This window comes from Sprattus sprattus (assembly GCF_963457725.1).
Source record: "Sprattus sprattus genome assembly, chromosome: 1".
Lineage (NCBI taxonomy): Eukaryota > Metazoa > Chordata > Actinopteri > Clupeiformes > Clupeidae > Sprattus > Sprattus sprattus.
Window position 1 is genome coordinate 46,257,960 of NC_137920.1, and position 24,856 is coordinate 46,282,815.

The following is a 24,856-nucleotide window of genomic DNA, read 5'->3' on the forward strand; positions in this document are numbered from 1 at the left end:
CAAAGCCCTGCTCTTAGTAAGTCAAATCTTCATGTTCTGTTGGCAGATAATTTAGCTTATTTTAAGCAATATTTGCACCATTTTATTACTTTTTTTTCTTGTTTTTGAATGTTTTGCTGTGTGACCTTTTCTTTTCACCTCTTCTGGGTGAAGTACGCACAGAACACCCTGCACTCTTTTCCACAAGCTTGTCTCAGTTCAAATGCCAGGTCGGCTACCAGCCACCCCTGTTTCCTGACCAACAAACCGCCGTGGGGGTCCCCTCTGCCCAGCTGTTTTTTCAGTGGTGTTGCTGGATGTGGAGATGAGTTCAACACAGCCTTCAATGGACGTCCCAGCAGCGCCGCACACAGCCAACCACAGGTTCAGTGGTCTCCTGTCCTCTAGGCCCCGCCCCTAAACCCCCTCCACAGGTGCAGTGGTCTCCTGTCCTCTAGGCCCCGCCCCTAAACCCCCTACACAGGTGCAGTGGTCTCCTGTCCTCTAGGCCCCGCCCCTTAACCCCCTCCGCAGCAGTGGTCTCCTGTCCTCTGGGCCCCGCCCCTAAACCCCCTCCACAGGTGCAGTGGTCTCCTGTCCTCTAGGCCCCACCCTTAAACCCCCTCCACAGGTGCAGTGGTCTCCTGTCCTCTAGGCCCCGCCCCTAAACCCCTGGAGCCCTGGGGGAACGTTCTTGGGTCACAACCTTAGATATTTTGAACCCAGAACTTGTTGATTTTGGCATCCTGATCATCATGTAGGGGACGTTTCTTAAAGGGGAGGACCTGACAGGATCTGGGCTTCCATGCTGTTTTTTGGTTGGAGTACAGAATATTAAAGGAAGAAATGGTGGTTCTCTGCCCATGTGCCATTCCCATGTTTTATGATTAGTTCCATCAATAGAATGTCACTTTTTGAATCCAAAGTCCGGGGTTCAGATCCTCCCTGCTCCAGACAGCGGCACTGCTCAGGCATCTGAAATAGAGAACATATGATTCCCCTTGGAGCCAACAGCCACCATGCCTGAGGCAAGTGTTTGTCGAGCAACAGATGGCCATGATGACCAAAAAAGGAAAAGAAAAATGTAATATAACTGTCTGGCTATGGTGATTGATTTAAGTCATGTGCTGTTTTCTTCCTGTCTCAATGGATGACATATTCCATTATTTTGTGGAATGTGGCGTGTCAATGAGAGACAGCAATACCCTCAAGGCACTGAAATAAGTCATTCCTTGATGCCCAACTTCACTCATTCAAACAAGAACTCAAAATAAACAGAAGCACCATTTTTTTGTGTGAAATTAAATGTTAAGCATACAATCAAACTCTCGAATCCTGCAATCTTCCCACAGATGGTGTAATCGAATGTGGTGTTATACATCATTTGGCTTCCCCATTATTGTATTCTATTGTAATCTAGTATTCCTTACAGTTTTTGGAAGCCTAATTGAGTAACTGTTACCAACAGGTACATGTTCCTATGAACCCTAATGTTGCACTTTCTAATGTTGTCAAATATGTTCATAAAAGGCTGTCATGGTTTAGAGATTATGTTTTATTATGTCCCTCCCTCCGTGAGCACCATCATCAGTCAGACTACCATCAGTGGGAAATATATCTGCTCCCATCAGGCTTTGCATATGTGCTATATCTGTAGGAGGAGAGGGGTTGGGCCTTACCACTTCACATATGTGCTTTACCTGAAGGAGGAGAGGGGTTGGGCTATACCACTTCACATATGTGTTATATCTGTAGGAGGAGAGTGGTTGGGCCTTACCACTTCACATATGTGCTATATCTGTAGGAGGAGAGGGGTTGGGCCTTACCACTTCACATATGTGTTATATCTGTAGGAGGAGAGGGGTTGGGCTATACCACTTCACATATGTGTTAAATCTGTAGGAGGAGAGGGGTTGGGCTATACCACTTCACATATGTGTTAAATCTGTAGGAGGAGAGTGGTTGGGCCTTACCACTTCACATATGTGCTATATCTGTAGGAGGAGAGGGGTTGGGGCTTACCACCTGTTTACTACATGCACTTGACTGGGTTCAGATAATGGCATAGTTTTGCGTCTGTGGGTTTAGGATGTGGGTGTGCGTCACAACCTCTAGATGAAGCTATCAACAGACCCATACAACAGAACCCCCATGTCATGATATCCTTTTTGTTTTGAGCAAATTCAATATTTAGTTACCTAATTATCACGTATGGGATGTCAGTGGCTGAAGTTCCTGTTGTTGTTGTTGTTGTCTCCACTAATGTGATTTGAGTCGAGGTTGTTTTCTGTGGAGGTTAGCCGTGGAGGGAGAGTTGATGGTAATTATAGCCTAGAGATTGAAAGGTGTGTTGCTGACCAGGACATTCCTGTGAGTAGGCCCAGCCCAGCCCAGCTTCCCAGAACCCTGTGGAGAAAGCGTTTCCACCACGAGCCCACTGGATGCGTGAGTGAGTGAGTGTGTGCCACCAGCAGAGGCCAGCTCAGAGAGGCCAGCTCAGGCTCCAGCCCAGGCTCAGTGTGAGAGGGGAACAGGGGTCATTTCCTACAGACTTCCTGCAGAAGGCCATAAAAAAATTCAAAGACAACAACAGATACAAAGGACAAAGTTGGAAAGAAAGACAGATATAAGGAAGAAAACATGTGGGACATGATACAAATAGGGCTTGAACTTGAGGGAAACACTTGATTTGTTGTGTTAGAAGCAGTAATCTGAAGATCATCTGTCCTAATATGGTTTCATCGAATAACAGAGACGTACAATAGTGAAACACAAAGCTCTTGATACAACTTGTGGGAGAGGCATCAATGACAACTGTTTCCAAAAAAAAGGGTAAGGGAAGCAGAAAACCATCTTTTTATTCAAATGTGTCAGTAACTTCACAAAATGTTCATTGCACTTAAATGCACTGTTCTGTATGTATTTGTGAAACAGGCTTTCTATAGAGAATGTCAGTTGATAATCCCATCTGTTACCAAACCTGCCTGTGTTCATCTGGCCTTGGCCCCAGAAGTGGTATTGAAAGCAGCCAGTGATCTTGAAAGTGAAATTAGTTTCATAAAGTATATGTAACTGGCCAGTTTTTAATTTGCTGTTAACTCACGGTAGATCCATAGACCTCTCTATCATAAGAGATCAGTGTTCAGAATCTCCACTCTTAGATTTGAATGATTTGAGGGTTTTTCTAATTATCATTGCACCTAGTGAGAATTAAGTTTTCCTCTACCTCTACCTTCTCAGAGCAGAAATCTTCTAACGCTCATCATCAGGAACAACAACATTGTTTTAGCCTTCTTATCTCCCTGCTCCCAAATATCCTGTTTCTTAGAGTGGTGCTGGCCAGAACCAATAGGAACCTCTTCCTGCTATTGGCTGAGTCCACTTCCCAACGTTAGCACAATCTCATCCGCTCCAAACAACGCTTAGTACAACTCCAACTTGACCACTGGCTAGAAAAAAGACAAAAATCAGAATAACAGTTGCATATATAAAGCAGGACTAAAAAGTCCTCATCAAGAATGGCAAGTACTATTAAGGTAAGTGACAAATTTCCCAAACTTTGGAGGCTGGTCAATTTCGAGAGTTCTTTAGCTTATCAATGATTTTCAAGCATTCTGCAGCAATCAGATTGAGAGGGAGCGGTTCCACCCAATGGCCATACCAGTGAGGCAAGATTTCCTTTCTGCTGCCTTGTAGACCCCAGCGGTCGACATGGTTTTGAAAACCTTCAGAGGAGATTTGGTTCGTTGGTTGGGGAATTATCAAGTGTAAAGAAGCTGTTTAAACACATTATATTTTTTACATTGATCTTTGGATGAACCCCTACCATGTTTCCAAGTAGATTTTTTTTGAGGGTTAAGTGAATGTTATAAATGGATGGATATCAGATTGATCCATACATTGTGACATTAAAGTAATTATATACAATATACAGGGTAATACTGAAAACTGGAAAAAAAAGATTTTACATATACCTTAACAACATGTATTAAAAAAGTGCTTACACTTTGGATTCATGAGTATGACAGAAAGTACAAAATTATTCTATCTAGCTTTGCGCTTTTCCTGTATATAAAGTGATGGTGTGAGCTTTGCGTAAAGAAAGAAAGCTGGAATGGAAGCTGGAATTACATAATTATTTGTATTATTGATGTTCGGTCTAAATAATACAGAGACGTTGTGGGTAGATCCTTGAAGGAAGAAACATTCTGAGCTAATATTGATAACCTTGTAATGTTAGGCTAGGTGTTTTCTTGATATTTTAGCTATTTTAATATTGACTCAGGATTGAGCAGGTGGTTGGCCATTTGGTCAGACATTTTAAGTATTTCGCTCTTTACCTTTTTCAGTACACGTTTTAAATACATTATCTCAAATGCATAACTAATTCATTGTTTGTTTATCACACTACATAATAAGACATCTTTAAAATAATAATAATAATATGGCAGTCAAATGGAATGTATGAATGTAAACACATCACTGTGAGTCAAAGTTGCATGTAGGTAGATATATGAAAGGGGAACTGAGATCAGCTTTAAAAATATGACTGCAGAAATAATATACCCAAGCAAAAATGTTTGCTGTAAGACAAGACCTTCGCTTATCCGGCTTATCACCATCAAAACATAGGCTATCAATAAATGCTGTCTTCTATAAGAGCAACACAGTAGTCAACTCATTACGGTCGTTAATAGCTCTAAAAAATCTAGAAAAATAGAATTGTAAAACAATCTGTGCATTTCCCTATGGTGATTTGCATCCAATCTATGAAAGCTTCCAACATCATCTATATACTTATCAATGTTCTGTCAGAAACCTAATGTTTTAGAATAAGGCTTGGAAACATTCAACACAACAGTTGGAAAAACAGCACAAATCACCCTACGGGTTCAAAGTAGGCGATCTCTCCTGACTAAATGGAAAAGACTCAAAGTGAAGGAATGAGGGAGTTGGCTGTAACAATAACACATGCAACATGATGCTGTTGATGGCAGGGAAATGTAAGGGCAAGCGTGTACTGTTGATGTTGCTCTGAGGTTAATGCTTCCCGCTTCTCCTCCACCTCTATTAGTGAGGGCCTCGCTTTCTAAAGCCTTCACCATGAAGCCCACAATCAGAATGTCGATGGACAAGCACTTCCTTTTTTCCATTCCCCACCTCCATCAGGAACTTTCAATGCAGGAAATGCCCTGAGAACAGAGCTTCCTCTCTGATGGCATACCGCTGAGCTTTACAGCGTTGCTCCATTGGCCTGTTCTGCATGAATGAACCGCATACCTCAATGAAGTCCGCTGTCTGTCACAACTGTATCAAAGTCAGGAGATACCATAGGTTAAGCATTTTAATCTATAAAACATCACAAATTCAGTTATTAGGTGAATAGTAAAGTTTCAATTAATCAAAATTCTTTGCTGCTGACTTGCTACAGGTTTGCTGTATCTGAAATTGTTTAGCACTTTGCTTCAGTGTTTTGCTACCCTTTCTTAAATGTTAAAAAGGCTTTATTGTAACACAAAGGGTGTTTAGAAGGAAGCTAGAAATGTGCCATGTCATTTGACCACAACTTTAATGATGCATTCCAGTAACAGATACCATTCCCCAATTCCTTAATGTCCAAGTTTTGAAATTCCACTAGTTGAATTTTTGCTGCTTGCTAAAACCTCACTGATGAGGGATCCTGATGAGTCCGTTATATTGGTTAGGGTTAGTGCTTCTTTCCCAGTTTTCAGATTTGTAGATTATCCCAGAATGGATTCAATAATTTAGGGGGCTATAGGCCTTTTATGTTTTGTTTTGTGTACAGTATATATGCTGTATATTACATACATATATATATTACATTATATATTTTTGTCCATTGATGTCCATGGAGACAACATAAGCTCCTTCAGAAAGCCATTCATTACTGAGCGTCTGAAAAGTGTTTGTCTTGTTCATCTCAGGAAGCATTGTCAGTGGTGAGTGAAGATCAGTCGTTGTTTGAGTGTGCCTACGGAGAGTCACATCATCCCAAAACAGACATGACTGCGTCTTCTGCCAGTGAGTACGGCCAGACAGCCAAGATCAGTCCCAGTGTCCACCCACAAAACTGGCTGGCCCAGCCGCTGGGAAGAGGCACCATCAAAATGGAATGCAACTCCAGCCAGGTCAACGGCTCCAGGTAAGGTCTTTTACCCCTACTGTCTGCGTTGTGACTTGTCCCCTTCGTCCTGAAAGCATAGGAAGAAATCTTGCTGGAATACATAACTGAACTAGAAGAATGTTTGGTGAGTTTGACTCAGCCAGGAAGAAGGGCTCTGGTATAGAGCTAGGTGTAGCGTGGTGCACAGCTTCTGACTGGTTAGGTGTAGTGTGGTGTAGCATGGTGAAGCGTGGTGCACAGGTCCTGACTGGTATAGAGCTAGGTGTATCGTTGTGCACAGGTCCTGACTGGTAAAGAGCTAGTTGTAGCGTGGGGCACAGATAGAGCTAGGTGTAGCGCACAGGTCCTGACTGCTATAGAGCTAGGTGTAGCGTGGTGCACAGGTCCTGACTGGTATAGAGCTAGGTGTAGGGTACAGGTCCTGACTGGTACAGAGCTAGGTGTTGCGTGGTGCACAGGTCCTGACTGCATCAAGATGTATTTTGATACAAAATACAAAATACCCCTCGAATAAATGTATCAAAATAAAATACAAAATACTGTTGCCAGAAAATGTAACAAAATACAATACATTACCACGGGCCCAGGTGCAGGCTATTATGACGGGCCCTTGTCAGTTGTTTAAGGCAGTGGTTCCCAAACATTTGAGTCCCGTATCCTTTTTTTCATGTTTGTAACCGCCACCACGCCATTCCCCCCGCACACATGGTAAACCCAGTAAAAAAGGAAGAACAGTCACAGAATGTCAGTGTAACTAAGCAAAGCTATTAAAAGACAACAACCTGATTGATTTTGTATATATATATTTTTGCAGGCAGCAGCTGTGTGACTCATGTTTTCACAAAACAGGGCTCTCATTGCAATCTCTATGGCTTCCGGGAGGGCTATCCCCACCGTGCTTTTGTCATATGTAATTGCGTATAAGGACATCATACGGCTTTGATCAAGTCACATTGTGTCAAGATGGCTAACGTTCAGTGCAAGAACTCAAAGTAAATTGACAAGGATCACGACAGCTTTCTAAGTTTTCGACCACAGCCCCATTTTGTGAAAAAAATTGATTTAACATGAGAGTCAATGAGAGAGATCTGGGGTGATTTCCTTTTCGCTCCAAAAAGGGGCGGGCCATAAGAAGCACCACTTTTGGCAAATTGACTGAGGCCTGATTCGACAATGACATTCAAAGGCAGATCAGATGGTCTAGTGGTAGAATCCGACAGAAAAAAATCTCCTTCTGCCTCAACACCGGAGAAAGTAATTTGAGTATTTTAAATACAAAATTACTCCACTCTAAAGTATTTTGTTACAAATTACATTCGATTTTTTATCGGCCCTGTCAAATACAAATTACAAAATACTCAAAAGCAAATTAACTAGTATTTCAAATACAAGTAATTGAAATACTGCCCATCTCTGCACCACGCCCCTGCCCCCGCACACATATTCCGCCTATTACACCTGTCAGTGTAATTTTTTCGCTGAATATAGGTACACATCAGTATTTTTGGCAATGTGACTTGGCTATTCAGACTATTTAGATTGACATAAATATGTCTATGGGCCCTGGCTACGGGGATATATAATGTACACAAAGCTCTGGTGAACCCAGTAAAAAAGGAAGAACAGTCACAGAATGTCAGTGTAACTAAGCAAAGCTATTAAAAGACAACAACTTGATTGATTTTGTACATATATTTTTTTGCAGGCAGCAGCTGTGTGACTTTCATGTTTTCACAAAACAGGGCTCTCATTGCAATCTCTATGGCTTCCGGGAGGGCTATCCCCACCATGCTTTCGTCATACGTTATTGCGTATAAGGACATCATACGGCTTTGATCAAGTCACATTCTGTCAAGATGGCTAACGTTCAGTGCAACAACACGATTCGCTCTTTGAAAGAACCTCCTTTTAGTCGTTGTACTAATGAAGATAAATTGACAAGGATCAAGACAGCTATCTAAGTTTTCGACCTGAGCCCTGTTTTGTGAAAAAAAATGGATTTAACATGAGAGTCAATGAGAGATCTAGGGTGATTTCCTTTTCGCCCCAAAAAGGGGCGGGCCATAAGAAGCACCACTTTTGGCAAATTGACTGATGCCTGATTCGACAATGACATTCAGAGGCAGATCAGATGGTCTAGTGGTAGAATCCGACAGAAAAAAACACTGGAGAAAGTATGTTGAGTATTTTAAATGCAAAATTACTCCACTCTAAAGTATTTTGTTACAAATTACATTCGATTTTTTTTGGTATAGAGCTAGGTGTAGCGTGGTGCTCAGGTCCTGACTGGTATAGAGCTAGGTGTAGCGTCGTGCTCAGGTCCTGACTGGTATAGAGCTAGGTGTAGCGTGGTGCTCAGGTCCTGACTGATATAGAGCTAGGTGTAGCGTGTTCTCTGCATTGTTCGCATTGTTTAATTCACTCCTGCTTGCCTTCCAGTTCCAGCTTGTCTTCTGGTCTAAACCACAGGTATTAGAAGATCATATGTACTACTATACATGTAACTAGACGTAACGCAAAGCGTTACAAAATATGACCGCCGAACTGTTCAGTAGGTTTTGGCACAGAATGAGTCATGGTTGTCAGCGTGTTTGTGTGTTTTTATGTGTTTTGTGTGTGTAAATTGGTTTGTGTTTCATTTTTATGTATTAAAGGAATTATTTGTGATAGATTTTGATGATTTGGTTATGTAATGTTTTGTATACTACTTTTTTGTGGATTGTTTTGGTATATTTTTCTTTTGCAATGTAGTTTGTTAAAACAGGTGATATCAGTCAGGCATATGTACGCGTTCGGGCTGAATCCACCGTCCACCCTAAGACATTTTCTCTGGATCAAACAATGTACGCAAGAGTTATAAGAGACTTTGTGTTTTGTGGCAAGCACTGGCAAGTTGGCAAAGTTTAAGGGTCTGCCACGCCCACACCTTCCGACTAATGAGAAAATCTTATATAACTTTTAGTCGCCCATGGCTGAAGAGTAACCTGACTACATTTCAAGGCGTTACCATTAAATTTGTCGGAGGAGTTCGATCAGATGCGAGATGTGCAAACGCCGTCAAAACGCATTTTCCACTCAAAAAGGGCCGACTTCCTGTGGACCTGCCACCATGGCGTCAAGAGACTTTTTGGTGCGTTCATGCATGATGAAGACGTGTACCGAATTCCGTCAAGCTTTGCCAAAATAACCCCAATGCGCAGGTTTTTTTGCAATGTTCTAGGGGGCGCTACAGACCCATTTTGCTCCATCCATGGACAAAAACTTTACCGAAGATGGACGGTTAGAGGCTTGATGTCCCTGGCAAATTTGGTAATTTTTTGAGCACTTTGACATATATTCGATTTAAACACCTAATTTTTGCTTTAAAATTTTTAACTAGGTGGTATACATGTAATGACTGGTTATGGTATGGGTTGACATGGCCCCTTGACACAAACATACAAGAACAATTTGGCCCTCCAAGGCCCTACGGTTCTCGGGATATTCAAAGAAAACTGTGACGCGCCACCTATAGGTGTCACGGAACTTTAACACGACAACTGCAAGTTTTCGTGAACGACTGTTTATTTCGCGAATGGATTGACAGCACAAATCAGGGATACCGAACGGCAGTACAGGGCGCGTTCGCTCCACAGGAATAGTCCAGCCCAGGAGGGGCGCAGGCTCGTAGCGCTATTGACAACAAAGGAGCGGGTTCACAACGACACGTAACACAAAACAAAGAGCCAAGCTCTGAAAGAAAAGATCGTAAATAACCAAACCAGGAGGGCAAAAAAAGCACAAGTCTAACTCGGACAGGATAAACCAAAAGGTGACAAAGACACAACAAAGCATAAACGGGAAGAGAACAAGCGAAGATACAGTTGGTGTATATTCATATAAATCAATTTATTGCATGGCCCCCGTGAACAGAATTCCACGAAACTTAAAGTGCAATCATAATGATCCCACACCTCCGATTTCGTGCAGTTCTGACCTTGTCAACTTACAATTAACATTTTTTACAACACTCCATTTTTGCTTTTTCATTTGTAACTAGGTGGCGCTATACATGAAATAAGTGGTAGGGGAATGGTTGACGTGGCCTCTTAAGACCAACATAAAAAAAAAATGTGGTCCTCCTAAGCCCTACGGTTTTCGACTTATTCACAGAAAACTGAATTGCCCCACCCTCTTTAAAACGGGTCCAGTCCGACGGGGGTGCAACGGATCAAAACGGAAATCAGTGGTTCCACGCTAATCTAGTAAGGCAACATGCCCACCAAATTTCGTGCACCCCGGTGTTTCAGTGTCCCGGAAATCGTTGACAGAAAATCGACAAACAGAAAAAAAAAACTGAAAAAAAATCCGACTAAACCTATATGACTATGCTGTCGCGCGGCGGTCGTAATAATATGTATGAGAAGATCATAAGTACTATAAAAATATATATTTTGTCCCTGTCTTAAAAGCAGTGTACAGTGGGCCTTAAATATAAAAATAAACATACCCTCTTAGACACCTGGTCCCATTGAAAAGCACTAAAGGGTTCTACACTGAACCTTATGGGGAATGGTTCTTTGTACAGCCCTAAATTACTTTCTGAGTGTCAAATGTGGAACTCTCTCAAAAATGTGTTCTACCCAGAACCAAAGTGCCATTTGCAATAACAGTGCTGACGCGTGCTAGTGCAGCTTTAAGATCGTAAACTGGTTGTAAGCTCAATTTTCACCACTGTAACATAATACATACATGGAGTTGGTGTAACATCATACCTACATAGAGTTGGTGTAACATAATTACTACATGGAGTTGGTGTAACATCATACCTATATGGAGTTGGTGTGACATCATACCTGTATGGAGTTGGTATGACATCATACATACATGAAGTTGGTGTTACATAATTACTACATGGAGTTGGTGTAACATAATACATACATGGAGTTGGTGTAACATCATACCTACATGGAGTTGGTGTAACATAATAACTACATGGAGTTGGTGTGACATCATACCTACATGCAGTTGGTGTGACATCATATCTATATGGAGTTGGTGTGACCTCATACCTGTATGGAGTTGGTGTGACATCATACCTATATGGAGTTGGTGTGACATCATACCTATATGGAAGTGGTGTGACATCATACCTATATGGAGTTGGTGTGACATCATACCTGTATGGAGTTGGTGTGACATCATACCTATATGACGTTTTTAAAAAAGGCCTGAAAACTTATCTTTTTTCAAAAGCTTTCTTCTAATCATTGTTAATTGTTGTTGTCTTATATGTATATGTAGCACTTTGAGATCTGTATGATGTAAAGTGCAATACAAATAAAATGTATTATTATTATTATTATTATTATTATTATTATATGGAGTTGGTGTGACATCATACCTATATGGAGTTGGTGTGACATCATTCCTAAATGTAGGTCATTCCCTTTTGAGATGTCTGACTGACACACATACCTTTGGTAGATCGTATTAAATATAAAATAAGTTACTGCCTAAATTCAAGTACTTCCTTGCACCCATTCACTATCATAAAGATTATTTTAAAATAATTTCAATCCTAACAGACGAAATCATGTAACTGATCTGTGTATTATGGTCGGCCCGAGAATAACATTAAACCACAACATTAATCCACACACATCATCAAACACACATCGCTGCAAGTGCTATATTTCAGATAATGCAACACTTAAAATGGCAAGGCACTGAGCAACATTAACCCACAATTGCATTTCCAGAAACAAACACCTGGAACATTCTTCCACACATTTCAAACTGCTCACAACCTACTGCTCCAGACAACATCAACAATACACATTGATCAAAGCTTTATCTTAAATGAATCCTGCCTTGTACAGGGCTTGACAAAAGCCTAAACTTAAACATAACTCTTGTGTTGTGAGCAGTAGGACACATAGTGTTCTGTGTGCTTCTGGTAGTGCTGTTCTGTTGTGGACTGCACCTTTAAATCACACTAAGATGATGGGTTGGGTCAGCTAGATGATGAACCCAGGACAGAAGCTACCATGAACACTGGAGCAAATGCAAAGTCACTTTTGTGTCCTATCACATAATGTGTGGTCAGTACAGCATGAAGGTAGTATTAACAGCACAGTAAGACACAATTTTAGACATGTGTAACTCAGACTTTGTAGGAGAAATTATATCTCTGTGAGAAAAGTAATGGATGTGGATCTGAAGAGCAGATATGCTAGTAAGGAGTTCTTAATATAATTAGTCTCTTTGTCTCTCTCCAGAAAAAAAATCTATACTGGCCAATACAAGGAATAGTTACAAGTAATCACTTCTTTTGGTTTCCAAACAGAAACAGAAACAGAACATTTTACCCTTTTAACAGGATTTTTTGTAGTAATTAATTAAGGACATAGAAAGTCTTTAAATCCCTATTTACTTTCCATGAATCTTATGACTCAAATTAGGGGACTGTGTCATGTTGGAAAAGTTCTTTCTAAACAGTCCACAAAGGCTTTGGCAGCAGTTGGTTGGCACATGGCAAGTCCAATGAGTTCAAATAGTACATATCCTGGCTATGGTAGGTTGATATAAATGAATTTGACATTCCATCCTAAATCCACCCCATCTGGTGGATTCACCCCCAGGGGACTCTCCAGCCATGGTCATGGGAGCATGATGAAAGTGTAGCCATGGTCATGGGAGCATTATGATCGTGTTCGGGCTCATTTAGCGATCAAGAGCCCCCTGGCAACACTTTATAATAATCTCCATGCTTCCCCAGTGTGTACACATGAAGGGGATATTTCAAATTCTGAATGTATAGACATGAAGGGGATATTTAATATTCTCAATGTATAGACATGAAGGGGATATTTAATATTCTCAATGTATAGACATGAAGGGGATATTTAATATTCTCAATGTATAGACATGAAGTGGATATTTAATATTCTCAATGTATAGACATGAAGGGGATATTTAATATTTTCAATGTATAGACATGAATGGGATATTTAATATTCTCAATGTATAGACACAAAGGGGATATTTAATATTCATGTAGACATGAAGGGGATATTTGAAAGAATATTTGACTCTTGTCAGTGCCTCTGTATTGTGAAATAAGATTTCATGTAGTTTCATTTGTATTCTATGTTTTTTTGTTTGTTTTTATTGCAATTTAATCATGTGTAGCTGTCATCAACAGGAAATGATCATTGGAGAATTTGACTTTTTATCTTTAATTTTTTCCATCCATATTTCGTAGTGCCTTATTTCCATAAGGTCTCTGTCATGTAAGTTATGTTCCACATATTGAAAGCTAATGTATGTTGAGTATTCTTGATGCCCTTGTCCTCTGGTGGTGTATGTTGAGTGTTCTTGATGCCCTTGTCCTCTGGTGGTGTATGTTGAGAGTTCTTGATGCCCTTGTCCTCTGGTGGTGAATGTTGTCCTCTGTTGTCCTCTGGTGGTGTTCTTGATGCCCTTGTCCTCTGGTGGTGTATGATGTCCTCTGTTGTTCTCTGGTGGTGTATGTTGAGTGTTCTTGATGCCCTTGTCCTCTGGTGGTGTATGTTGAGAGTTCTTGATGCCCTTGTCCTCTGGTGGTGAATGTTGTCCTCTGTTGTCCTCTGGTGGTGTTCTTGATGCCCTTGTCCTCTGGTGGTGTATGATGTCCTCTGTTGTCCTCTGGTGGTGTATGTTGAGTGTTCTTGATGCCCTTGTCCTCTGGTGGTGTATGTTGAGTATTCTTGATGCCCTTGTCCTCTGGTGGTGTGTGCAGGTCCTCTCCAGATGACTGCGGTGTGGGGAAGGGCCCCAAGCCCAGCGCTGGGAGTGACGGTGTGCCAGTCACCTATGGCAGCTACATAGAGGACAAGCACATCCCTCCCCCAAACATGACCACCAACGAGCGTCGGGTCATTGTGCCTGCAGGTATTAGGCCCGTTTGCTCTTTCTATTCAGCGACATAAACTAGCAACTCCCATTACTGGTGGTAAGACAGGTTAGGCCACTGAACAGAAGCCTGAAATTAGTCAGGGTTTGATAAGAGACCAACAGCCTCCCTCCTCTGCCTGCATTCATCTGTCAAAAGGCTGTTTTCTGATCTGCTGCACAGAAGTGTGTTTGTTGCAAATATGTGCTCCTTGTCTAGACTATTTCCTATGGTTGAGTTCCAAAAGGGGTGGATAGTGTGTGGAGTTGTATGTCATTGAGTTCCAAAAGGGGTGGATAGTGTGTGGAGTCGTATGTAATAGAGTCAGCCAGGAGGAGAAAGGTAATCTTATCAGTTACCATAGTTACCATACACCAACCCTACAAAGTGTTACCCGAGATTTATAGGCCAAAGATTTTAATGTGGATAGGTGTTTTTTAAAAAAACTGATAGTCTAAGGAAAATATATTTGTCTACGTACGTATATGTTTTTCTGTTAACATCAATAAAAGCATTTTAGAAACTATTCAGGTTTTTCAAAATATATATTATTATAGCTGGGAAAAATGTCTTCTTTCTTGAATAGTTTTTGTAGCATACGTCAACTTCCTCTTTAACTGAAGTTGTCAAGGCCAATGATGAAGTATGTTAAGAACATCCTGTTTTTCCCTTTCATTTACTGTTTGACAATAGTCATCTTGCTCTATGGAATTTCACTAGCCTATGTGATAAGCTGTTGGAAACAAATACATCTGAATGTGGTGTAATATTATAATTTTGTAATCATTAGCATTAGTCGTGTGTGTGTGTGTGTGTGTGTGTGTGTGTGTGTGTGTGTGTGTGTTAGTGTGTATTATAAGGTATTATCAATTTAGATATGCAGATGTTAAAATGTATTTATTTAGGTCAGTTAGCATGTTGGTCCTATGAAGATGGAAAGGCAGCTGTGACGTGAATTGATTTCACCAAATTAGGTGATATTTCAGCCCTATTTACATGGACAGTGCCCATAAAGTGGAGGGATGTGTCCACCTTACGTGCTTGATAAGGAAACGTGTGAAAAACATTTAAGCAACATTCGTAGAACCACTTGTAGCTGCACTTGTCAACGTTATTGGGAAATCAGTGGAGAAATGAATAATGAACTGTGTGGACTTAGTCTGTGATTGTTATTTCTGATTGGTCCACCTCTGGCTTTGGCACAGACCCCACCTTGTGGACAGCGGAGCACGTGCGTCAGTGGCTGGAGTGGGCCGTGAAAGAGTACACTCTGCTGGAAGTAGACATATCCGTGTTCCACAACGTTAATGGCAAGGAGCTTTGCAAGATGACCAAAGAGGACTTCCAGAGGCTGACCCAGAGCTACAGTGCAGAAATCCTATTGTCACATCTCCACTACCTCAGAGAGAGTGAGTGCAAGACTAACCTCCATCAGCAGACAAGCCTTTGTAGAGCCTAACCATTGAAATAAGTCCTACTCAGGGCAGGTCAACTGGGCTTGTCACAGTATTGTTGCCAACACTGGACATTAATACTAATAAGGTTAATACAACTACAGGGAAAATTAATACAATAATTAAACAATTAAAACAATAATAATACATTCAAAATATATATTATAACAATTAAAGGAACTCACAATAATAAAAAATACTTGAATCACTTAACCAAGTTAAAATAAGGTAGTGCATATTTGAATGTTGACTGGCCAAATAATAATAATAATTTTCTTCATAGAATTAACTCCAATGCTAGATTTCATGCTAGGGTTGTACTGTTTTTTCTGTACAATGGTATACATTCAGGTCAGATCATTCTTCAATTTTCTATTGGTTGTTCTGCTAATTGTATTTAAAGGGTTTAAGCCAAGACAACAGCTGATACATGACAAGAGTATTTCTATTAGCAAAAGTAAAACACACACACACACACACACGTGCACACACACACACACACACACACACACACACACACACACACACACACACACACACACACACACACACACACACACACATACACAGAGACACACACACACACACACACACACACATACACAGAGACACACACACACACACACACACACACATACACAGACACACACACACACACACACACACATACACAGAGACACACACACACACACACAGACACACACACACACACACACACACACACACACACACACACACACACACAGACACAAACAGAGAGAGACACACACACACACACACACACACACACACACACACACACACACACACACAGACACACACAAACAGAAAGACACACACAAACAGAAAGACACACACACACACACTCACACACACACACACACACACACACACACACACACACACACAGGCACATTCATACACACACGGGCACACACACACACTGTCTGGAATGTTGCATGTGTTTAAAAAGTAAAAGACAAGCTATATTAGAAATAACTAAGGATTATAAATAGGAGAGTCAGGGTTTTCCTTCTTTATGATTATTATTCAATTCAAACCCTGAGACAGGTTTAGCTGCAAAGCCAGATCTGCATTAAGTGACCTTGGTTTAGAGGCGTTCAGTCTACACGTGCATATGACTATTTAATAGGCTTAGAGAGTTTCAGTCTTCACATGCATATGACTATTTAAAAGGCTTAAAGAGTTTCAGTCTACACGTGCATTATGACTATTTAAAAGGCTTATAGAGTTTCAGTCTACATGTGCATATGACTATTTAAAAGGCTTAGAGAGTTTCAGTTTGCACGTCCATATGACTTTTTAAAAGGCTTAGAAAGAGTGAGTCTACACGTGCATATGACTATTTAAAAGGCTTAAAGTGTTTCGGTCTACACGTGCATATGACTATTTAAAGGCTTAAAGAGTTTGAGTCTACACGTGCATATGACTATTTAAAAGGCTTTGAGAAGACAAGTCTGCACGTGCATATGACTATTTAAAAGGCTTAAAGAGTGTCAGTCTGCACTTGCATATGACTATTTAAAAGGCTTCGCATGAATCTATTTTGGTTGGTCTTGCTTTTCTGCATGTGTTGCCAATGCAGTTTTTCTCTTTTGGTGCATGTATTCTCTTTCATGCTTTCGAAATTTCCAGACCGAATTACACATCCATCTGTTGAACTTGGTTTAGCATAGACAGAAGTGAATCAGCTTGAGAGAACTTTCATTTCTTTTATCTCATTATACTGTTTTATTTTTTAATGACAGCAAATACATCTGTCAGTTCCATCAAAAATGTCTATTCAAATATAGAAACCAAACTATTCTTCTGAATGTTGTCTTGAATGGTTGACATTGCATTAGAGTTTTCCTCTCATTCTCAGGTTTCACACCTGATGAAAAGCTTGAAGGTAGAGACATTATTTGATTGTTATTGCAATGAAGAAAATGTCATGGCCAACTGCTCTTCAGAGAAAGAGCCCAGTGACAGACAGACTGAGTTTGAGTCAGAGCCCGAGTGAGATTTTGCAGTGACAGACAGACAGACAGACAGACTGAGTTTGAGTCAGAGCCGAGTGGCGATTGTGCAGTGACAGAAAGACAGACAGACAGACAGACACACTGAGTTTGAGTCAGAGCCCGAGTGAGATTGTGCAGTGACAGACAGACAGACAGACAGACAGACAGACAGACAGACAGACTGACAGACTGAGTTTGACTCAGAGCCCCAGTGAGATTGTGCAGTGACAGACAGACAGACAGACACACTCAGTTTGTCTCAGAGCCCGAGTGATTGGGCAGTGACTGAGAAGTCTGAGTCTAGTCTCTCATCCCTCACCCTCATTTTGTCTTTGGCAGACAATGTTTACATTCCCGTAAAAAGCATTCACACATGCCACATTTATCTAAGTGCAGGGAAAAACGTTCAAAGACCACATATGCCAAAGGCAACCGCAGGCAGCAGCGGTCAAGTTTGTATTTAATTTGGCACTCGGTCGGTGTCTCCTCTTCTGCTTTGCTGTTCTCTCTGCTCCTCCTTCTCCTCCTCCGCTTGTCCCCTCGTGCTCGTCTGTTCACAGGCCAGGCCTTAGTGCGGCCCCGCTGGCTGGTGTGGGCCAGTGACGGCGTATGAGTAGCTTCTGGCACATCACAGGATGTTGTGAGCTTTCTTTTGGTCATTCTTCTATTTAATGTCAAAAAGAATGTTTTGTTTCTCAGCTCCACTTCCTCACTTGACTTCAGATGATGTTGACAAAGCCTTACAAAACTCCCCGCGACTAATGCATGCCCGCAACACAGGTAAGACTCTGCACTTCTCCTATGCTTTGCTTCAAACTCCACATTTTAACCTACACAATGCCCATTGCATATACAGTACTTTTAATCTATACAATTCCTATTGCATATTCAGTACTTTAGAGACTACATACATACACTCTCATGCTGAATTATACACATTATGCTTTATACTTTTACTGCTATTTCCAATTAGCTCCTAAAATATGACGCAAGAATTCAAATAAATTAGGAACATGAAATAATCACAAAGCTATGTTACTAAAATGATAAAATCCTAATGGTTATAAATTAGATTCTAGTCATGAAAATCATCCTTAGATTTGGTGAATAGTAGGTCTAAGCAAAGGTACTGCATCCAGACACTTCATATCTCTCTTCCCAGGAGGAGCAAGCTTCATTTTTCCAAATTCTCAAGTTTATTCTGCCGACACTACCCCAAGACTTCCTGCCAGGCCAGGTTTGTGATGGCTTACTGATTTTATCAAAGTTGAAGTCTTTGGAAGGTGAATAAGCTCATAGCATAATATTTAGGCATTCAACTTTACGTGGGGCCCTAAGATTGTGAACCACAGAAATGTCCTCTACCATTTTCCCTGTATGGGTGACTGCAAGTAGTACAACTCTACCTTTTTCTCTTACAGACTTGGCCTATGAGGTGGCGAGACGATCAGTTTGGCCATCCCAACCAACATCTACCTCCAAAAGTAAGAAAAGTTACATAAACTAGGAACATGACCGTAAGGAGAATATACTGATATAAGGATGAGGTTGCAAATTCACTGCTTTGAATTTGGCTTTTACAGTTTTTGCAAAACAAGTTTAAATATAGCAGCAAGCAGCGATGGCGGTTTCCTCCTCCAAACATTGCAAACCAGGGAAAAATGTAGTTTTGTGACAATTTGTCACCGTAAAGAAAAATTCATGCTGCAGACTTACCAATGGGATATTACATTTCAAATGCAATACTGTGCTAGAAAGCTGTGAAATTTGGCATACTCATTAAGGACAGTCCCTTCTTTATTCACAGCAAGTTTCATGCCTCTCATTAGACCACTCTAGCGCCACCAACGGGTCACAGTTGGACTTGTGTTTACACATGCAACTTTTGAACCGTATGACTGATTTTCAAAAATGAGGTACCATTAGATTCCCTGGATCAAGACGAATTAAACACACTCTATAAAGTCAATATCACTCAAATATTTGCTAACATTTGACTTCACTTCCTGTTTGGCGCCTTTTCTGCTGAATTTGAGTGGCTGTACCGGACAAACGGTTATGAGGATCAAAATTCTAAATAGTAACTTTTGTGAGGCTATGTCTGAAGATCATCTCTGGTGATTTTGAAGAAGATTTGCCAAAAATTGTAGGAGGAGTAGGCTTTCAAAGGTTTTTGATAAAACCGGAAATAGCGGAAAATCAATATAACCGGAAATTGACGCCATGGGGTGGGTTTAATTCGTCTTGATCCAGGGAATCCAATGGTACCTCATTTTTGAAAATCGGTCATACGGTTCAAAAGTGGTGGCGCTAGAGTGGTGTAATGAGAGCCATGAAACTTGGTGTGAATGAAGAAGGGAGTGTCCTTAATGAGTGTGCCAAATTTCACAAAAAGTTACCATATGGTTCTAGGGGCTGCCATTGACTCCCATGGTACTAACATAATAATAGGAAAGCCTACAATAACAATAGGTTACCTCCTACCGGAAGAAACCTAACTATTAATTGTTTACTTAGCTAGACCAAACAAGATTAACTATTGATTGTTTGTGGCTTCTGTGTTGAATCCACAGTATTTTTCTGTACTGATAATTTGCTAAATTGTTTTTGAATGCCAAATCTACTCTGTGTTTGGTAATATTTCCATTTCATTCTTCAAGGCTCTCAAAACCCATCAGCCATTGTGACAAAAGCTGAGGAGCAGAGACCTCAACCAGGTGATGAGAGTTAATATTAGATCCCTTTTCATGTCTGTCCAAACTCAACTAAGTGATGAGAGTAACTATGAGATCCCTTTATATTATGTCTGTCCACGACATGACAATAGAGAATGAGTTTATACAGTTGTTTGTGTTTTTTTTACAGACCCATATCAAATTTTAGGACCCACAAGCAGCAGGCTTGCAAATCCAGGTAAGGTCTGTTGATTATAGGCAAATAATCAAATGTATAAATCCAGGAAAGGCCTGGTGATTATAGGAAAATAATCACATGTATAAATCCAGGTAAGGTCTGGTGATTATAGGAAAATAATCACATGTGAAGATTGTTGCTGCCTGTGATACTGATGTAATGTGCAGAGAGGATTAAAACACTAGGCCCTATTTTTGTGCGGGCACAGTTTGGACCAAACTTTTAATGTGACAGGTCATAGTGTGGAACCTTCATGGCCTGAGCCAGGTACCAGATGCCAGGATAGGTCAGCAGCAGGTGTCAATCATCTCCACCCTGATGATGACAAATAATAATCATGGTGCTGTGTGGCAATAGGAATTATGCCCATTGTCCCGCTTAAGTGCATAGGACACAACCTAGTATTTCGATGGTTTATGTAAGCCTCACTAGTTATTTACATTGTGTAGTTGAATAACAGTTTATGCATTTACGGTTGGAAATATTTCACAAATTACCTTTGGGGATTTCCAGGTCTTTGCGTGTGTGTTTCTAGAAATTACCATTTCAAACTCAAAACTTAGGTGATGTATACAAATGATTCCACACTGAGACTCAATACAGCCTAAACATTGATGCTAGCTCCACATCAAAAGTGCGCAGTGGGAGAAATACAATCTATTAGCCTGGTCCCTGTATTCAGCCCAATCTGTTAGCACAACATAGACTGGTCACTATATTCAGCCCAATCTTTTAGCACAACAAAGACTGGTCACTGTATTCTGCCCAATCTATTAGCACAACACAGACTGGTCACTATGTTCAGCCCAACATAGACTGGTCACTATATTCAGAACAACACAGACTGGTCACTAAATTCAGCCCAATCTGTTAGCACAACACAGACTTGTCACTATATTCAGCCCAATCTGTTTGCACAACACAGACTGTTCACTAGATTCCATCCAATATGGTGGCAGCTGAACAGTGCACAGTGACATATGGGGTCAAGAGGGGCATCACAGGGTGTGATTATTCTGCAATCATTTTCATTAATTTATTGAAATGAACGTGTTAGTTTGACAACCCTAATTACAATCAAACATGGTTGGAATTTGAATTAAGGTCATAACAAATGGTTCCGATCATTACTAGAACACAGCCTGAGTTAAATTGTTCTGCATGTATGCTTGTCTTTTAAGGCCACTCTCAGAGAGACAACAAAAAACAAACCACTCCAAACTATGTTTCACATTTCAGATTTCAGACATATAAGGTCAAATTGTCTAAAGAATAAGCTTGCTTAGGTATGCTAAGGAGTATATTTTATAAAAAATGTTTATGAAAAAAATCAATAATCAAATAAATGCTTTCCATGTGTTTCCATTTGTTTTCCATCCTCAAAGTATTCACTGATCATTTGGAACCCCCAGGATATCTGTAGTCAGACGTGGTCACACTGTGCCCATTCTGCTGGATGTAACGGCTATGTTTGTGTGATATACACCCACTATATCTGTAGTCAGACGCCCTCACACTGTGTCCATTCTGCTGAGTGTAACTGCTATGTTTGTGTGATCCTCTCATAAATGCATACATGAGGCTGGGTCCATCTGGCCCTAAGTGTTTTAGGTATGTCCTTAAAGATTTTTGTAAAAACCCTTAATGTGCTTTGATATATATTTATTGTGAGTCCTTCACTGACAATTCTTTTATGCAAATAATATGAAAATGTTTAGATTTATTGATTGAGTGGTCATTGTTACCTGTTTTCTCACTTCAAGGCTCTGGGCAAATCCAACTCTGGCAGTTTCTGCTGGAGCTGCTGTCAGTTAGTTCGAACTCAAACTGCATCACTTGGGAGGGCACCAACGGAGAATTCAAAATGACCGACCCCGACGAGGTGGCTCGACGCTGGGGGGAGCGTAAGAGTAAACCCAATATGAACTATGACAAGCTGAGCCGTGCCCTGCGTTATTACTATGACAAGAACATCATGACCAAGGTGCACGGCAAGCGCTACGCCTACAAGTTTGACTTCCATGGCATCGCCCAGGCTCTGCAGCCCCATCCCCCAGAGTCCTCGATGTACAAGTACCCCTCAGACCTGTCCTACATGAGTGCTTATCACGCACACCAGCAGAAGATGAACTTTGTCTCGCCCCACCCTCAAGCATTGCCTGTTACCTCGTCAGGTTTCTTTGCCTCCCCTAACCCTTACTGGAGCTCTCCACCAGGGGCGATCTATCCCAACACTCGACATCCTGCCTCTCATATGTCTTCCCATCTGGGCTCTTACTACTAGCAGGTGCTGGGCACCACACTGGAGGATATCATGGGGGCAAACAGGAAAGAAACAAATAGCCCTCTGGGTAATGTAGTCAAGCATGTGAATATGTATGATATATATGGACACAAATGGAGTGAAATTAAGGGAAATTGCACGGTAAAAACTAAAAGTGAGAGTAAGAGTTTTAATAGTTAGGCCATCAGAAGAAGGGACATCAAATATTTTGCCAAGAAATTTCATTTTGAAAATTTTTACGTGAGGACAACAAAGGATGTGAAACATGAAAAGTGCTGGATATCAGTATGAATGTTGATGCTTCCTGACAGTTTAACATTGCATTTCACACTGCATTGTTCATAAAACTGCCAGTGTATTTGCAAAGAGGATAAATAATAGCTGCATGAACAATTACACAGTATTATATAGTTGTAGTATTACACTACCTTATTTAAGTTATTGGGAAATGCAGAAAAGTGAGGTTTGTTTCGAGTGAAATGAGTGCCCTTTTATACGTGGAGAGAGATAGAGGCAACTGGAGTTTCAGGAGCAGTAAACTGTGAAACCATCATTGCAGGATTTGTCAGAAGGTTAGTGTGAGTCAGAAAGTCATGGAAACAGAAGAGGTGAAAGAGAAAGGAGAAATGGAAAAGGAAAATGGTGGAACAGACAGAAAGTTTGAAAACATGTGAATTTAAGTGTTATTCCTTTGAACAGCCATATAATTATCAGTATTATGCTATGTTGCAGTCCGTGCAATTTGAAGCATGTTGAAAGCAAAGGGGGTGTATGTGAATGTCCATCTCAATGGGTATGCCTTGAAATGTTGTATTCAGTGTTGTGACAAAGAACTGGACTTTGGAAGCTTTATGTAATGCTATGCATGACTTCGATTCTCTGTCTCTTGGGAGTGGGGCTTGGGTTGGGTTTGACTTTTTTGGTCAGTGCCTTAATAGACGTAACTCAACATAAAACTAAAGAGATTTACAAAAGCACCGATTTTGTATTATTAATATTATTGTTATTCTGAGTCACGAACGCTGTGCGTTTGTTAGTTTCAAGTATGCAATTAAGTGTTATAACCCTTTTTTATTTTAGATATATAACTTATGCATTTAACACTATGAGTTGATCTCAACCAGCCACAGACAGTGAATTTTGTTATAAATACTGAAAAGATATTGAAACTGACCAAAGTTGGCTTATTGGCATGGCCTTTGAACTCTGAACTTGAACTTAAAGTTCTATATGCAAGTGTTTACACAAACGTTCATATACATACTAATATAAAACTATTTGAAGAGACCTGGCATGTTATTTCTGACCTGCTCAGCATTACATTTTATTTTATGTGTTATAGAAATACAAATGCTATGTTAAAGCATCATATCTAAAACCCAGTAAGTTCAAAGGTTGGACAGAAATACTGAGATTTGCAAAGGGAAGAAAAACATATGGATAAATTATATGATTTTTATATTGTCATTACAATAAACAATATTTAATGTCCTTCCTTCCTCGTCTTTTGTTATTGCTCTTGTATCAGTTGTGCACACAAACATGACCTACTGATCCACCAGGTTGCCCTCACGTCCTTGGTGTGTACTGTCTGACAATGGTCAACACTTCTTGTTGCCATAACGAAACAAAAGAAAAGCGCAGTAAGCGTCAGTGGTGAATCTGAAGGTCATGGTGGAGCTGCTGTAACTGTTGTCTGTGGAAGGTAGTTCGTAAACATATCTTTATAACTTTCAAAATCTTGATTTTATTATTAGCATTATAAATGTAGTGTCATTCTGTGGTTAGCAATGCTGACCAGAACATGAATCTAGACACAGTTCACCAAAATTTCTGGGTGTTCCATTCCTGTGGTCAACCTAATCTTTTGTGTAAATTTGAGTGTAACTCTCTGACAACTGTGTATATTGTGGTGTAGTTAAATAAATATAATCATAATCATGATCAATATCTTCATAAGACAACAGAAATAAGACAACAGAAATAGACCAACAATATAAGACTAATACGTTTTGCACATATGTGAATCCTACTTGCAGGCCTTGTATTTTATGAACTAATTAGATGTTCACTGGAGTTTGCTAAAAGGTCTTATGGTTGAAAGGTATGTAGCGAGCCCAGGCAGAAAATCAGGTCTGGCTCTTA

General features: G+C 40.4%; 1 protein-coding gene across 1 annotated transcript; it reads left to right on the plus strand.

Annotated features, from left to right (window-relative positions):
• Positions 1-3,396: 3,396 nt before the first annotated feature.
• Positions 3,397-23,586, plus strand: erg (ETS transcription factor ERG). The gene is made up of 10 exons (XM_080833429.1): positions 3,397-3,515; positions 5,925-6,142; positions 13,887-14,038; positions 15,245-15,448; positions 18,214-18,294; positions 18,677-18,751; positions 18,936-18,998; positions 20,175-20,231; positions 20,380-20,427; positions 22,191-23,586. The coding sequence occupies exons 1-10, from the start codon at positions 3,498-3,500 to the stop codon at positions 22,709-22,711; spliced, it is 1,437 nt and encodes a 478-aa protein (XP_080689555.1). The 5' UTR covers positions 3,397-3,497; the 3' UTR covers positions 22,712-23,586.
• Positions 23,587-24,856: the final 1,270 nt, after the last annotated feature.